This window comes from Anas acuta, chromosome 21, assembly GCF_963932015.1.
Source record: "Anas acuta chromosome 21, bAnaAcu1.1, whole genome shotgun sequence".
NCBI classification, from domain to species: Eukaryota; Metazoa; Chordata; class Aves; order Anseriformes; family Anatidae; genus Anas; species Anas acuta.
In genome coordinates this window covers 4,318,967-4,335,220 of record NC_088999.1, presented here as the reverse complement: position 1 = coordinate 4,335,220, position 16,254 = coordinate 4,318,967, and the positions used below count along the sequence as shown (strand labels likewise).

Here is a 16,254-nt window from a genome sequence, read left to right as displayed (position 1 = left end):
AGGAGCGGCGGCTGGGTTGAGCGGCGGGGGAAGCGGCCAATGGGAGGGGAGGAACGGGGAGGAGGGGGCGGGGCGGAGGTAGAGGGGGGCGGGCGGGCGCGGCGGGGCCGGGCTGCGCCTGTCAGCGGCGGCGGCGGGATGGCGGCGCTGTACGCCTGCACCAAGTGCCACCAGCGCTTCCCCTTCGAGGCGCTCAGCCAGGGCCAGCAGCTCTGCAAGGTGCGGGGAAGGGGGCTGGGAGGGGAAAGGGGGGGTTTCTGAGGGGAAAGGGGGGGCTGAGAGGGGAAAGGGGGGGCTGTGAGGGGAAAGGGGGAGCTGAGAGGGGAGTTGGGGGGTCCTGAGGGGAAAGGGAGGGGCTCTGGGGGAAGTTGGGGGGTCATGAGGGAAAAGGGGGGGCTGAGAGGGAAATTAGGGGGTTTCTGAGGGAAAGGGGGGGCTGTGAGGGAGGCCTGTGAGGGAAAAGGGAGGTTATGAGGGAAAAGGGGGGGTCCTGAGGGGAAACGGGGGGGTTCCTGAGGAAAAGGGGGGACTTTGAGGGAAATGGGGGGGGCTCTGAGGTAAAGGGAGGGTTTCTGAGGGAAAGGGGGGGCTGAGAGGGAAATTGGGGGGGTTTCTGAGGGAAAGGGGGGGCTTTGAAGGAGGCCTCTGAGGGAATCGGGGGCTGTGAGGGAATGGGGGGGGTCCTGAGGGAAAGGGGGGGCTGAGAGGGAAATTGGGGGGGTTTCTGAGGGAAAGGGGGGGCTTTGAAGGAGGTCTCTGAGGGACAGAGGGAGCTGTCAAGAAAGGGGGGGCTCTGAGGGGAAGGGGGGGGACTCTGAGGGAAAGGGGGGGCTCTGAGGGAAAATTGAGGGTCCTCTGAGGGAATAAGGGGATCTTAAGGGAAAGGGGGGGGCTCTGAGGTAAAGGTGGTGGTTCTCTGAGGGAAAGGGGGGGCTCTGAAGGGAAGTCAGGGGCTGCGTGAGGCAGGGCTGCTGGGGGGGATTTGGGGCCAGGGGACACTTGGGGGAGCTGAGGGAGCTGCTGAGGGGACTTGGGGGTGTCTGGGGCCTTGGCGGGGGTGCTTTTGGGGCTCACCAAGGAGCTGTGTGTAAGGGGGGCTGGGAGCAAATGGAGAGCACTGGGGGGGACTGGGGGCTGTTGGGGGGGGGCTGGGAGCATTTGGGAGACCCTAAGGTTTGGGGGGGCTGGGGGTGAAGGGGCAAATGGGGGAACCTGGGCGTTTGGGGGGTTGGGGGCCACTCCTCAGGGGGACATGAGGGCTTTGAAGGCTGTTCAGGGGCGTTCTGGGGTCCCTGGAGGGTTGAGGAGGGTGCCACGAAGCCGTTAGGGGGATGTTAGGGGAGTATTTGGGGCATCTGGGGGGTCCCGAGGTATGGGGAGAGCCCTGGGGGTCAGGCTGGGTTTACTCAGGGATCTCCCGTGCCACACTCTGTGCCTGTCACCCTGCTCCCGGCCCCGTGGGGAGGAAACGTTTGGGGTTTGACAAGTGCCTGAGGTGGGGGGGAGGCCCCGAGGGGAGCTGGGCTTTGGGGAATGGCGCCGCTGCCCCTCACCCTCCGCTTCTCTCGGGGCAGGAGTGCCGCATCGCGCACCCCATCGTCAAGTGCACCTACTGCAGGACCGAGTTCCAGCAGGAGAGGTAAGCGTGCCCGCCCCGAGGTCGGCCCTACAACGGAGCCGTGGTGTTTGCACGCCTCTGACTGAGCCCCGCCGTTGCTCTGGGAGGCGTGGGAGACCTTTGGTCGTCTTCACGAGTCTGTTGGGCGAGTCCCTGTGCCCACGCAGTGCCCTTGGATCTCTTCCTCTCCCCTGGGTATTTATTTCGGTCACTGCTCAGCTGCATCACCCGCTGAGGGCTCTGGGCACACCTGCCCGTGAGTTTTCTCCTACCTGATTCCTGCTACCCCAAATTATTCCTTAATACGCTTCCTGTGCTTCTGCCCTTGTGCGTTTTCACAAGTTACAGCGGAAGGATAGGGAAAGCCAGGATGGGGTGAGCACAAAGCGTGTGGACGTGGTGTGGGGACAAATCAGCTCTGTGCTGACCTGCCCTCACCTCGTAGCTGAGCGCAGACCTCCAGGAGTGAGGCTGCCGCTGCTGAATCACGCCTGTCACCAATTAGCCGGCAATCAGACGCCTGTGTTTGTAAGGACAAAAAACTGGCATCATCTGGGGATGCCTTAATTAAAAGATACCTCCCCGTAATGCCACTTTTGGCCAAATTAGCCCCGACCAGATGGGGATGGGAAGCGCGCTTTGATATCGAAGTCCCCGGTGCAGATGAATGCGGTCTCGTCACTGGAGAGGGAGCCTGCGGGGGGATCCCGACCGCGGAGGTTTGGTGTTCTTGGGGGAGGTGTTAATAAAATGATTCTTCTTTACTTCTTCCCAGCAAAACCAACACGATATGCAAGAAGTGTGCTCAGAACGTGAAGCTCTATGGCACAGTAAGTGAGCGGGGCCCGTTCGCCCCAGCCTCTTCTTGTCCTTTCATCTTTCTTGTCTTTATCCTGCTGGATCCCAGAGCAGTTTATGGGCTGGCTCTGTCATAATAGCATGACTGATCAATAACTCGCAGGTCCCTCAAGCGTGAAGCTTTTACCTTTCTCTTCTGTTAGTATGGAAAAGAGCAGCTCTGCATCATTTTAGGCCAGGAAATGAACTCTTGGAGATCCAATAGAAACAAGAACACGGCCGTACAAACTGAGACTGCTGCAGGAAGCAGGGATAAATCCGTTTTCCTGCTTTTCTGAAAGCTGAAGCAGAGATTTTGATTGTTTCTATTTTGGTGATAAATATTGCTGGAGATTTCCTAGCGCTTCATAAACGGTCGAGGTGTCGCAGCTAAACACAATTAGCTAGAGACCAGGGGCCCAAATGCAGTTACGTCTCCTGGATCGACATTATAGCTAGATTGGTACGGGGAAATAAACATTCTGAAGCCCTGGGGAGAAAGGGGAAGGAGCAGAGTGTTAATGTCGTTAGGAGGCACTACAATATTTGTTGGTCTCGTTCCTTAAAGCCCAAGCCCTGCCAGTACTGCAACATCATCGCAGCGTTCATCGGAAACAAGTGCCAGCGCTGCACCAACTCCGAGAAGAAGTACGGGCCGCCGCACTCCTGCGAGCAGTGCAAGCAGCAGTGTGCGTTTGACAGGAAGGATGACAGGAAGAAGGTCAGTACCCCTCAAAGGGGCCTGAGGAGGTAACGAGGCTGCTGGCGGCGACTGCCTGCCCCGTCACCTGTTGCCTGGCTTTTCTGAAGTCTCTTGATTGGGAAATAGTTTCTGGAGCCGGGCTTTGCTGTGGGAGCTGATTTGGGAGCTTTTTAACCTTTGGGTCCCCCTGCTCCTTTGCCAGGTGTGCTGGGGAGGATGTCTTGAATTTGGCCAGAGGGTAGGTGAGGGGGCAAAGGAGAAGGGGCCTCTGAGTGAAACGTGAGGTGCCTGCTGGGGGAGAGGGGTGGGGAACGGTGTCGGTGCCATTTGCCTACCCTGATGGACGGGTGATGCCTTTCAGCCTGTAAGCAAAGCCTGACAGGGACTGGAGTTAGCAGAAGTGCTGTTACTGAGTGCTGCCTGCATCGCACCAGCCGTGCCAAATGCACTTCTTACCCTTCCTAGGCTCCCGAGGGATCCTTTTTGAGTCGCTGCTTGTTTGTGATCTTAAAGCCCTAAGGTGCTTCTTGTCTTCGCTGTGCTTCGTTTGCGGGCAGGAAGCAAGACAAAACTGTCTCCCTTTCGTGCCCTCCAGGTGGACGGAAAGCTGCTCTGCTGGTTATGCACACTGTCCTATAAACGGGTCCTACAGAAGACCAAAGAGCAGTGCAAACACCTCAGCAGCTCGTCCCGAGCCAGCCTGCAAGAGAAGGAGCAGTACAGCAGGCTCAGCAGCGGCAGCCATTACAACAGGTAACCTGCACGCGCCCTTCTGGCGGGCTGGGCTTGCTCCGAGGTGAGCAAGGAGGATTCCTGGCTGCTCCTCACGCCTTGCTGCCCTTCCTGAAGTTATTGGAAGCAGTGCCTTGGCCTCGGGACCACAGAACAGTGATGGGTTTGGGCAGTTTTCTGTTGTTTGGGGGAATCTGGCGAGTCAGGCATCGCTGCTTTGCAAGCACCGTTGTTCTGGTGTAGGCTTGTAGTCTGCCGGTGCTGCTTAGCGATTCGACTTGCTGAACCTGTGTACAATTAAAGCGAAATTGCGTTTGTAAAACTTGATTGAAATGCAGATTTTAAGCATGAGTTCCTCACCTACCTACTGATCTGGCTGACGCGTTGTTTTCTGTTTATTTTTAGTCTCCAGCTGCTCTTCAAGGAATGATTTCTTATTGTTCGTTCTTGTGCTAGGAAACCTTGTCTTAATAGGCTCAAAGTGGGTGGGAATATTTAGCTGCTCCTCTCTCTTTGACTGCAAATCATTCAGGTTCTGACATACGATTTCCTTGTTTTTCTAGCCAGAAAACCTTATCCACCTCTTCTATTCAGAACGAAATCCCAAAGAAGAAAGCCAAGTTTGATGCCATATCTGCCAATGGTGACAGGTGAGCCTGCTACATGGGGAAATTGTGGGTGGGCGGTCTGGCGAAGGTTCACATAGGAGAGTGGTGTGCGGGCAGCAGGAAGCTTTATGCTAGAGCAGGGATCTGGGGCTCTGGGACCTAAAGGGGCTGCGTGAGCAGCTTCCCAGAACCCAGCAGGGCAGCGTGACTTGGCCTTTAGACACAGACTGCAAAAAGAAAGGAATGCGGGGTACCTGTGCCTGCTAGAACAGGAGCTGCTCATTGGCTGAGCTCACCAGAGTCACAAAAACTGCAGCCAGCTCAGCTTTATCCCCTCCCTGCAGCTACAGGGAAGGGGTGGCTGCCGGCTATGCTGCCGAGTTGTGCAGTTTTTGTGCTTTCTGGGCTGTCAGACTGCTCTGCGGGGAGATGGCCTCGGAGGAGAGGATCAAAACCCACCTCCCGTTTCCCCTCCTGCCTTCGGGGGGAGGGCCAAGCAATCAGACAGCTTTGCTCGACGCAGCTGGTCCCATTCTGCTGCCACAGTTTGTGCTGGATTACGCTGGCTGCGTGCGCAGCACAACGGGAGTCGCTAGCAGAAACAGGAGATTGAGATGGATTTTTTTTTTATTTTCTGATGGTTTTGTACATGCATATTTTCATTCCTCCCTTTCCTCTCTGATTCTCAGCGTTCCTTCCTCTCCCGAGATGCTTTGTCCCCCTATCCAGAGTGCCCCGTCCACGTTGGCGCAGGGGGCTGCTTCCCACCCGAGTCTCGGTGCCCACCATTGTCCTGTTTCTCAAGGCACTGACATCCTGAAGTGAGATCACCTCTTGTTTTCTCCCCCCTGTTGCCCTCCCTCCCCGGGAAGTGTCTCAGACCTGGAAGCTGCCCCTCTCGATGGATCTCCTTCCAAACAGCAGAGAATTGGGAGCGTGGACCAGAGCGTAGGCTTTTTAGTGCCAAAGGGTTCATTAGAGCACCGGGTAATTAATTGCCGCCTGCCTGCCTTGAAGGTCTCTTCAAGATCACACCACCTCTCCTGTAGATACCGTTAACCTCTGGGCAGTGTTTAGAGATGAAATGCTGGTATGGGGAAGAGGATTTCAGCAATTTTATAGGGCAGTGATTCCCACAAAGTGGTCTACAAGACCGCTTGGTGCCAGAACCATATTTTCTATGAAAACGGGAAGAAATTAAGGGCTGACTGTGGCTTGGGAGCTGAGCACAGTTTGTGGAGGAGTCATCCGGCTGCCCGTAATGCTGGGGGAGCTGGAGGAGAGCCTGGAGACCGGTCTCTGCACCAGATCTCTGCCCATCAGCGCTGCTTTCCCTCTGGAGCCCCGTTTTGCCCCTGCTCCCTGGGCTGCAGATGGTTCTAGGTGCTTTTATCTGTTCGTTAAAGCCTGGGTGAGATTCATCAACCCCTTGTAGCACCACTGCTGGTGTGAACCTCCCCAAGAAGCAAAAAGTCTCGTTGCTAGCCATTTGCTTGCAAAGCAGGAGGAATCAGATGCCTTTATTTCTGTTTGCTCTCACGTCAGATGTGTCAGTCCGGCTCCTGCCAAGGCTGTGGTCTCTGCCACAGGCTCTTGATGAGTCCCAGTAACGAACCGAGTGCAATTTTAGCAGCTCCTGAAGGGCTCCAGCAACGTGCTGTGGAGCAGGCGAGCTGCAGCTGCCTTAAATAGACACGGGGCTGCGTTTCCTGAGCGGAATGATAATGGTGCTTCATTAAGTGTGATTGTGGAGCTGCTGAGGAGGAACCCCCCTTAAAAGCCTCCCCTCTTGCACCGTTTCCTTCAAGGCACCCCAGAATCAGCCTGGGTCAGGCCCTGTGGTGGGGCACGAGGGTTTTTGGCAGCAGGGTGGTACCCGAGGGGCTCCTCCTCGCTGGGGGAGCTCCGAGAGGGGGTAACAGCAGTGACTCCAGCACAGCTTGCAGCACCCCGTGCCCCACAAACCCCGCTCTCCTGCCAGCACCCCTCAGCCCTGGGCTCTGCTGTGCCCCAGCGGGGCCTGGGCCTCCTCACCCCCTTCTGCCAGGGCTGCGTTGAGTAAAAATGTTCTTGGTAGCATGGAAATGTCCCGGCTCCTGCTGCAAGCACTAGGATTTGGGCTGAACTGCTCTTGCTTTTGCTGGCGATAGGGGAAGTGGGAGCTCGGTGCGTTTGGATGGATTTTTGGGAACAGAGTGTTTTTGCTGTAAGCTCAGCCTGCTTTGTGCCTGTTAACAGCAGCCTGACATAAACAGCAAACTCTAAGCTTGGCTTTTCTTTTGCCTGATTTCAGTCCTTTAACAGGTGTTGAGTTCAGGGCAGGCATTTTAGTTTCTGTTCCACTCTCTGGAGAGGCAGGTGTCTGTGGAAGAGCTCATTTTTTTTTCTGTCTCCACTGCAAGCAGTGGTAGCTCATCAGGTCCCTTAATTGTGGGATGAATTTGAGGCTGCTGGGACTCACAGAGCCCACACCTCCCCGGCCGGGGGCACAGCCCCTTGGGACGGATCTCACCCGTGGGGACGTGTTGGGTGCTGCTGGTTTGCTTTGGTTGCTGGTTTTTATTCTTAATCTGCTGAAGGAACGACGAGCATCTGTCACTTTTCCTTCTAATTTTGGAGCCTCAGGCTTCCTTAATGTGGAGTTAAAGACAGAGAAAGCTTTCATTACTGACTTGAAACCCTTTAAAAAAAAAGGGAGAAGAAGAGAAAGCTTCGTTAATTTGCCCACTGATGCTTTTGAGGGTGGATTTTGCAGCAGCTGGGCAACAGAAAACCTGCCTGTGCTCCACGTCCTCGGCAGGAGGATCCGTGGAGGCCCCGAAGCTCTGGTTCCAGCCCCGTGCCGCTCGGCGGAGGGCTGGTGGCCCTCCTGTCCCTTCTCCCCGCTGGGTGGCAGGGCCGCGCTCGCCTCCTGGCTGCTCGCGACGGGAGCTGCCAGGGAGCTGATGATTCCTGCTCGGGGAAACCGAGCATCTCCCTGCTCTGCTCCTCACCCCAGGACACAGCAGGAGGGCAGCCTGCCTGGGCAAGGCAGCGGTGCACGCCAGACTTTGTTTTAACCGGTAGAAATCAGTGAGGAAGACTTGATTTTTCATTTTTTTTTCCTGTGTGGAGGCTGCTTTTTTTTTTCCCCCTCCTTCCCTTCTCTCCTCCCCAGCATATTTGCGCTGAGTGGGAAACTGAAGCTACTGCTAGCACCAGCGAGGTGCTGAGCACCCACCAGCACGCTGCAGAGCCTCCACTTTGGGGAAATTGTGCTCGGGAACAGCTTGAAAATGGAGCTGCTCTCCTCCAGCACACGTGTTTGAACCTCTTCTGTGCCTGCGGGCTGCCCAGTGAGAGGAGCCAGTGCTAAACCCCGTGTCCCCGGGGACCTGCTGTGATTTGGGGTGGCTTTTCTGGCAGCGTGCTGCAAACATGCACAGCGCTTCCCCTGTGCTCTGACTTTTCCTTTGCCAAGCTTTCCCTCCCACTGCCGCAGGGCTGTCCTGTGGCTTGCAGGGCTGTGAAGCTGCCCCTTCTCCAGCTTCCCTCTGTAGATCCCCATCTGCTGCCACGTCCTTGCCCTCCAGGGCTGTGCTTTTAATTAGCAGATGGATTCTTTCCAGGCTCTGGAGGAGCCCCCTGTGTGAGGTGAGCAGCCAGAGCTCTCCGGCCAGGGCTCGGGGGTGGCGGCATGCCTGGGGGAGCTTTGTTTGGCTCCACACCCTGCCTGCCCCATCCACTGCACCTCCCAGCTTTAGAGCTGCCTCTAAGCTTCGGGACGTGTGCTGGCCTACTCGGGAGGCTTTCAAAAAATGCCCGAATTCAGGTAACCCTGGCTGTTTATCTTTATGGCAGCAGCGCTGGCTGATAACTTCGAGTCTGGCCGTTATCTTCTAGGTGAAGCTTTGTTGCCTTTTTTTTTTTTTTTTTATTACCGTTAAATTTTTATACAGCCATTTCAGAGGTGTGTGGCTGGGAGTGTGCTGCCCTTTTAGCACCGAGAGATAAAAATCAAGCTTAGCATTACAGCGGTGAGGAACAGAAGGCAGGCAGAGATCAGGTGAGCTCCCTGGGCCTGTGGCTGCAGCTTATCATATCTTGTGATCTGCTGGAGTGTGACACTGGGGGAGGCTGCCCAGATCCTGGGTGTCTTGGAGGAAGATGCGTGGATTACCTCCACAGGAGGGTGGCTGATGTCCGGATACGTTCTCAGCTGATTGCTTAAGGTCGGAGTAGCTGGCTGATGAGCAATGCCCTCGGCTGTTTGTCTGTCTTCCTGAAGAGCCCTTCCTGCTCTGAAGCAGTAACAAAGCTTCTTCCTACATTGCTGTGTCATGGTGGAATCGAAATACTGAAGTCCAGCGTGTCTTTTTCCCCTTTTCCCCGCTGAGGACAGGGCTGACTTTAATCTAGGTGTCTCCTTTGGCTTTGTTTGTTTAACTCGGGGGTTATTTGTGTCTCTTTCATGTTCCCTCCTTGCCAGAATGTTTGTTTACACTGAGTGCCGAGCTTTGCTGTACATCCAAGGACTGCCTGTGAGCGAGGAGAGTTCCTAAGTGGTTGCGTAAAGTTTCACCAGCTCTCTGATTGCTGGCCTCAGCTCTTTGGTCTGAAAATGGATCGTTACTGCTTGATTGCTGCAGATGCTGGCTGCTGTTCACCCCCAGCAGTCCTGTGCCCCTGCTGGTGGTGCAGTGACACAACTCGGGTTATCCCGTGGAGCCCCTGTTGCCCAGCATCTCGGGTGCTTCCCAAATTCTCTGTGGGATCCAGGGCAGGGATCCAGGTAACACCTCCAGACCCTGCGTGTTTGGAGGCCACAGTGTGTCATGAATAATTTCTGTTCTCCACCGAGTGCCATCTGTGGGATTTCCCCTGCCTCGGTGAGGAGAAGGGGTCGTGATGAGAGTCCTGCCCTCTTCTTTGCTGCAGCTTCTCTCCGGACCTCGCCCTGGACTCTCCTGGCACTGACCACTTCGTTATCATCGCCCAGCTGAAGGAGGAGGTGGCTACCTTAAAGAAGATGCTGCACCAGAAGGATCAGATGATTTTGGAGAAGGAGAAGAAGGTAGAGCCCTTGGCTCGCTCCCCTCCCCACAGCACGCTGACAGCTGCTGCGTTCACACAGATCACACTCCAGCAGAGTCTAGCATTTTCTGCTGCAACCAGCAAGAGGCTTTCTGGCTGGCTCCAGGCTGCCTCCTTTCCAAAGTTAGAGGCTTCTGGGACCCACCTGGGGGGCTCTCATTTCATAAAGGGCTATTTTCTGGCCAGTTTCAGACACCTCCGTGTGGGGGCAAGGCAGAGAGAAATCCCGCTGCCCTGTGCAGGATGAGAGCAGCACACTGGGCGCTTCTGCTTCTCTGTGCAGCTCCGTGGAGCAGTTTGGGTCCTGTTGCTCTCCCCCAGCACGTTTCCAAACTCAGGTAGTCTGACACAACTTCTGCAGAGGCGTTCCCCGTGGCAGGGTACATCTGGGGTGAAGGCAGTCGTTCCTTCCTCCAGCTCATGCGCTCACTCCTGCTTTATCTGCAGATCACAGAGCTGAAAGCCGACCTGCAGTACCAGGAGTCACAGATGAGGGCAAAGATGAACCAGATGGAGAAGACGCACAAGGAGGTCATGGAGCAGTTACAGGTGACAGCCTTTTTGTTTTAATTTGCTGTACCTAGGAGTGGCTGAGGACACTCCTGGTGAGAACAACCCGTGAGCCTTTGCACAGGCAGCTCTGCTAACACTTCTCAGCCCTGTCCTCAAGCCTCTCTGCTCTGCCCCAGCCCCGCACCACGCCTCAGTGCTCTGTAACCCCTCCTTACATCCTTCTTGCTGCTCTCTACTCGGGCTCAGGCCCTCTGCGTTGTGAAGTGCCGTGCTGTGTCCCTTGTGGACCAGCTGGGAACCATCAGACTTGTTTTTACTATTGCCAACGCTGGGTTTGAACCCGTTCCTCCAGGTTACAGAACCTCTGTCAGCTCCCCGTAGCTCCTAACGTGATTTATGTGGCCGGTAAGCAAAGGGAACAAAGATCGGGAAGCAGTCGGCAGTTCCCTTAGCGCTCTATCTCCGTAGTCCAAATAAAGAAGTCCCTGAGCTGGAGGGAACAGGGAGAGCAGGATTTTTGTCACGGCCCTGGGAACACCAGGCAGGCTATCAGCCCCAACGCGTTCTGAGCCGCTGAAGAGATGGGGTCAAAGGGGAGCTGGTTACAGGGAAGAAGGCAGCCTTAGAAATGAACTTTGCACCCTTTAATTACCCTGGGGTTTATAATGATCTAAAGCCCTAGCAATGAGAAATGGGAGGGGAGAAGACAAAAGGCTTATATTCCTGCTGAGAAAACAGCCCCTCCTCCAGCTGCACACACCCAAGTTAATTATTAGAGAGGAAGACGGGTTTGGGAGGCTGCAGTTGCTGTCAGAAGGCTGGTGCCCACGAGCTCCCCTGCACAAAGCACGTCCTGAAGCGACGTCAGCCTGCCCGGAGGGGGCTGGGTGTGCTCCCACCCCACGGAGCAGGGCAGCGCTTTGGTTTGTGGTTGAGGGGCCGACAGCAGCCAAAGCCTTCTGCCTGTTCTGCTTTTGTGATCCTGTTTCAGCCCCGAGCTGTTTCTGTCTCGTGGCTTTGGGCCTGGGAAGGATGACCTGATGTTCTTGGTGCGGCTGGGAGCAGGCACAAACCTCCACCTCTTGGTTGCCTCCTGAAGCCAGGGGCTGACAGGGAGGTGCCCCCCCTGCGTGCGGTGCTTTCCCGAGGCGGGGTGCACTGCTGGCTCAGCGTGTGTCCCCGGGGAGCTTTTTGCTGTAGTTCCAGGAGGTTGTCTTGCCTCAAAAGCTGCCGGGCACCTCCCGACAGCCTTAAACTTGCTCAGTTCTGAGGTTCTGAGGGGAAAGAGGAAGCGGCAGCTTTGCCCACAGCCACCCTGGGTGGAGAGGGGCTCGCGTGTCTGCTGCCCGCTGTGCTGTGCTCGGGGTGGGACCGCCCTGAGCTCCTCCTCTCTGCTGCCCGAATGTGTTCCTGCAGCTGGTGCTGACTGAGGCTCTGGAAACTTTCCTCACGGATGCCAAAATAAAAGTTCAAATCCTCCTGGTGTGCTGTAGGTGCCTTGAAGCATTCACATGGTTCAATTTTTGAACGTGCTCCTGGGTTATTTTGTCTTGTCTTTGCACGGAGGGGAAGCAGGGGTGCTGTGTTCTCCCAGCCTGCCAGGAGGTAGAATAAGCTGCTTTACCCCACGCAGCACCAGAGCAGAGGCTTTAATTCCTCTAACCACCTTTGTGTATCCAATCATTCACTGCAAACCAGCGCAGAAAGGCTGTGGCTGGTTTTGTGCGGGTTCAGCCCCTTACCCTACGGGTATGGCATCAATCACTGTGTGGGCCAGAGGTGAGCGAGCTCAGGACTTTGTGAAAAGGGACCAAAGAGCCTCGTTTGTAAGTTGCTGTGATTTTAATTTGGTCTGAACCAGAGAGCCGAGCTACTTTCTCTGGGTGCTCTGGTGGGTTCGGGAGGCTCCTTGCAGGGTGCAGGCAGCGCAGCGCTGAGTCCTGGTAAAATGTTGGCAGCGTTTCAAGAAACCAGGGGTGAAACAAAGCCGAACAGAGTGAGCTGTTCCACCCTGCACACCAGTGAGGATGCAGGCTAGGAGAAGTTTGCCTTCCACTTGCTAAAACAAGAGTCAAGACGGGGCCTTGAGTCCCTAGGGCTTTTCTCCACCGCTTCTCGCACTGCCAGACCGCGGTGGCTGCTGGAAGGGAAGAGGAGGATTGAAAGCTGGTCCCAGAGACCTTGGCGAGGTGGCTGGTTAATGCGAGCTGTGGATGTCTGATTTCACCACAGCCCCATTAACCTCCCGTGGCTGTGTTAGAGCAGGGTACAAGGGGGAGGGATGGGAAGAGCCGTGTCTGGGCGGTGGGGCTGAGGTGCTGCACAGCCCCATCCGCCTCCCTGCTCACCAAACAGCAGTTTCTGTCCAGGCAATTTTAGGATCCCAGGAGCTAACGCTGATCCTTGTCATTAAATACCCGTTTTCCCTGTGTTTCCAGGCCAAGAACAGAGAACTCCTGAAGCAAGCAGCTGCCCTATCGAAGGGCAAAAAGCCTGAGAAGTCGGGAGCAATAACCTCCCCGTAAAACCAAACCCCCCCGATCTGGGAGCTTTCCCCAGCATTAGCCAAGGAGTCCGGGAGGCCTGCCTGACTGCTGGAAGCCAAAACCTCGGTGTTGTCACTCTCCCACTGCTGCAGCCTCGACGGAAACGCCTGCTGTGTGTTGCCTTTTCGACAGCACGCTCGAGTGTGTCTGGCTTCCACCTCTGCTGAGCCCCGTGGCGATCCGCGGGGACAGGTCCCAGCCACCCCACTCCTCCCCAAAGCACTGCTGGCCGGACAAAGTGTTTTCCCGACCAGTTTCTACCACTGCCACCCCCTTTCTATTAGCACCCGGGAACCTGCTGCGTTAGAGACTTGTGGCAGGGCTCAGACCTGCTGCTGTGAGGCCCCTCATCCCGCAGATGGGACGGGAGCTGCGTGCGCTGGGAGCCCGACTGGTCTGGGACTGCGCCCTCCTCCAAAGGAAGCCGATAAATCACCAGCCCGACAGACGTTCCTGGGAGGCTGTGCCACTGCTCAGAACGGTTCGTCCACCCCTTCTGAAGACGCTTCCAGAATGGGGGCTCTGTATTTATCTTGGAGGGGTTTCGGTTTTGTTTTTTCTTCTTTTTTTTTTTTAATTTTTTTTCCTTTTCCCAGTGTCAGCCTGGCAAAGCCGACTGCTGGCTTTGGCGTTTTCCTGTTTTGTTATGCTAGCCGTTGGGTTGGGCGCCAGAGCTTAACGATACAGACAGACCCACCTCATCCCAGCCCTGGTTACTCGGTGGCCTCTGGGGCTTGGCGGGATCGAGCCTCTCCTCCTCCATTTCTTCACGCGAGGAGAGTTCGAGGCTCGGCTGCTTCCTGCGCTCGCCCCCTTCTCCCCCTCTCCCTGCCAGATGCAGAAGCAGGGGCCAGGCTGACTCCGGGAAAGCGCTTACTCAGGCAGCAACCCAAGCCAGGAAGTGTTTCTTGGGGCTCTCCGGGGACATTTCTCGCTGCTGATGAAAAGCCAGCAGAATAAAAGGGCTACGAACGTTCCCTGCACCAGGGATGCGCCGCTCAGAAACGGCTGAGAGCCGCAGCAGAGCCCCCAGAGCCCGGGGTGGGCGCTCCCCCGGCTCCCCACGTCCCCTGGGGGGGACAACAAGCACTTGGCACCGGGGGAAAGCAGCTCGAGCGCTCCTGGGCATCACTTCAGGGCGTGAGGAAACATCTCAGGGTTTGGAGACCTGCGGGGCGGAGGTGGAGGGGACGAGACCTTAGTGTGGAGCGGCGCTGACGGTAGGTGGTGGCGAGGAGAAAAGCTGCCCTTCCAGGCAGGGCTGGCTGCTCTGTCAGGGCTTTTATTAAGCTTTTAACTAGATGTGAGGTTTTTTTTCTCCTTTTTTTTTTTTGTTGCTAAAGACGACTTTTACTCAAAGGCACTTTTTTGATGTTGGCTTCCGGCATGGAAGGAGCGTGCTGCAGCATCAGACACTCTGCTACATCTTTTTTTTTCTTCTAAAGATACTTCTGACGTGAGGGAAAAAAAAAATTGTTACACTTTGCCAGAGTGTGACAGCAGGAAAATACTCACCTAATTTTATACTTCACACGTTTTTAGAAACTGAGGTGCATTGGTGGGATTTTTTTTAAATTGGGGGCTTTGCTTTTTTGCTTCCCTCAAGCTACAGAAACAAACAGAGGGAGAAAGGCCCTGTATATACTGTTAAGGTTTTTTTTTTTTTTTTTAATTGTGACAAAGTTGAGTAGCTGATAATTTGTAGTAATAACATCGTTCCTTTGTATGTTTGTAATAATGGAGATTTTAAAAGGGATGCTTTGATTTGTACAAAAACTCTGACAAATGTTAAAGTGTTTAAAAAAAAAAAAAAAACAACTCGTCTGTGTGTGTCTGACACTTTTTATTTGCCTGAAAGAAGAAAAAAAAACCACCCCCCTGCTCTGCCTGGCCCTGACTCATCCCCTCTTGGCTCCTGCCTGCTCCAAGGACTGCTGCAGCCCCTGGTGCCATTGTTTGCCTGGCTCCCACTTCTGCTATCTTCGGATCCTCCCGACCCAGCCTGTTGCTAGGCTCCGCGTTCCTTGGTTACGTCCCCGCTCCCCAGCACCGCTCTGCCTCTCTCGGAGCAGCTCTGGGTTTCCTTCCCCAGCCGCAGCGAGGCAGGGCGCAGAAACAAAGCTGGTGGGGAACAAAGAGCTGAGAGGATAACGGGGCGCTTCCCTTTCAGGTACCCGTGCAAACAGCATGAGCAGGCACTGTTTCTGCCTTCCCCTTATCTCAGGGCTGTTTGGAAGGGAAAGCAGATTGGCTTTTATTCATAAAGCTCCTGCTTCTCCAGCAGAAGGTGGGAACCAAAGCTGACTGCCCTTTGGGAGCACCCCAGGCCCTCGGGGAGCCGTGGTCCAGCCTGCCGAGGGGTGTTCCCGGGACGAGCAGCCCTGAGCCTCCCCTCCTGCCCTGTCCCAGCTGTGAGTGTGTTCCCAGGGTGCTGCCTGCACTGGGGAGGGGGAAAACTCAAGCGCTGGCTGTGCTGGAGCCCTGCGAAGGCTTTTCCCCCTCAAACTCCTCTTTTTCAAAGCCCTGAGTTGCACGCAGAAAGTGACCGTTTGCCTGGGATTCCTTGATGCTGGCAAACGCCCTCATTCTCCATTAAACACGGGGAAGAAAAATAGTTTCTGTCGAAGGTTTTGCATGGGTGCTGCAGCCTTTTAATGCTGGTTACTCCTCCAAGCTCTTTGGCTTCCCCTGCCTGGGAGGGGAGAGGCTGCGTGTGGCGGGGGGCTCGTGGCAGGAGGCTGGGATGGGTTTTGGCTCGCTCTTTTCAGCTCGCCCTTCCCCTCTGGCTTGACACCCCCAGGAATCATTACAGCAGCCCTGGAGGGTGGCACCTGGGGGTCCTGTTGTGTGCTTGTCCCAGCACCTTCCTGGCACGTAATGCAGCTCGTTTTAGTTTCAGGGATGGAGAGGAGACCGGACAGCAGCCTTCTTTCCCTCTCTTTGGGGAAGCCCCCAGCTGTTTTCTCCGGGTGTGGTTTCCCACCTGAGTTGGCGGTTTCTCCCCCAATTTGCTGGGCTCTAGCACGCTGGGTGAGCCGCGAGCCTTGGCAAAGCAGAGGGGGCAGCAACCACAGCGAGAAGGAGCAAAAGCAGAGCACGGCTCCGGTGCGCCCCGTGGCTGGGAGCCTTCCTGGGCTGGGTTCTGCATCCCCAGCAGTGTCTGCTTCTTCCTCCTCCTCCTCCTCCTCCTCCTCCTCCTCTGCCTTCTACCACAGGTGCCAACGTCACAAGTGTGTCAGTGTGCCAGAGCGCTCGCACGGCACCTTATCTCTGCTGAGGGCAGCGCAAACCTCGCTGCCATACCCTTGAGCGTGCCCAATTATCCCCGTTTACAGCGGGCAGGGAGGCAGATAAGGGCAGATTTGCCCAAGGCTCGGCCCCGAGTCCGTGGGTAGAGCCGGGGCTGCTCTCAGAGCCCCCAACCCTCTCTCTCCCCCCCCAAGGGGCTGCCTCGAGTCCGCCCTGGCGGAGCCGCAGGGAGGATTTTGGGTGGGTTGCGGGTGATTTGTGCAATTCCCAGCCAGGGCTCGGGTGAGAAATGGCCAGCTCCTGCCTTTATCTGGTAGCGCACACTTCCTTCTCTCTGCGGTTTATCCACTGCTTCTAAAGCAGTTTGAGTGTTTG

The 16,254-nt window shown here is 55.9% G+C and overlaps 1 protein-coding gene across 2 annotated transcripts; it reads left to right on the top strand.

The window, feature by feature from the left end:
• The first annotated feature begins 85 nt into the window (after window positions 1–85).
• On the top strand, window positions 86–14,125 carry FAM76A (family with sequence similarity 76 member A). 2 transcript variants are annotated; one of them, XM_068657697.1, is made up of 10 exons: window positions 86–219; window positions 1,575–1,639; window positions 2,394–2,448; window positions 3,024–3,176; window positions 3,754–3,911; window positions 4,454–4,540; window positions 5,188–5,319; window positions 9,416–9,551; window positions 10,019–10,120; window positions 12,523–14,125. In XM_068657697.1, exons 1-10 carry the CDS (start codon window positions 139–141, stop codon window positions 12,607–12,609), a joined length of 1,056 nt encoding a protein of 351 aa, XP_068513798.1. In that variant the 5' UTR covers window positions 86–138; the 3' UTR covers window positions 12,610–14,125. The 2 variants fall into 2 exon arrangements, with proteins under 2 accessions (XP_068513798.1, XP_068513799.1); XM_068657698.1 differs by lacking the exon at window positions 5,188–5,319.
• The last annotated feature ends 2,129 nt before the right edge of the window (window positions 14,126–16,254 follow it).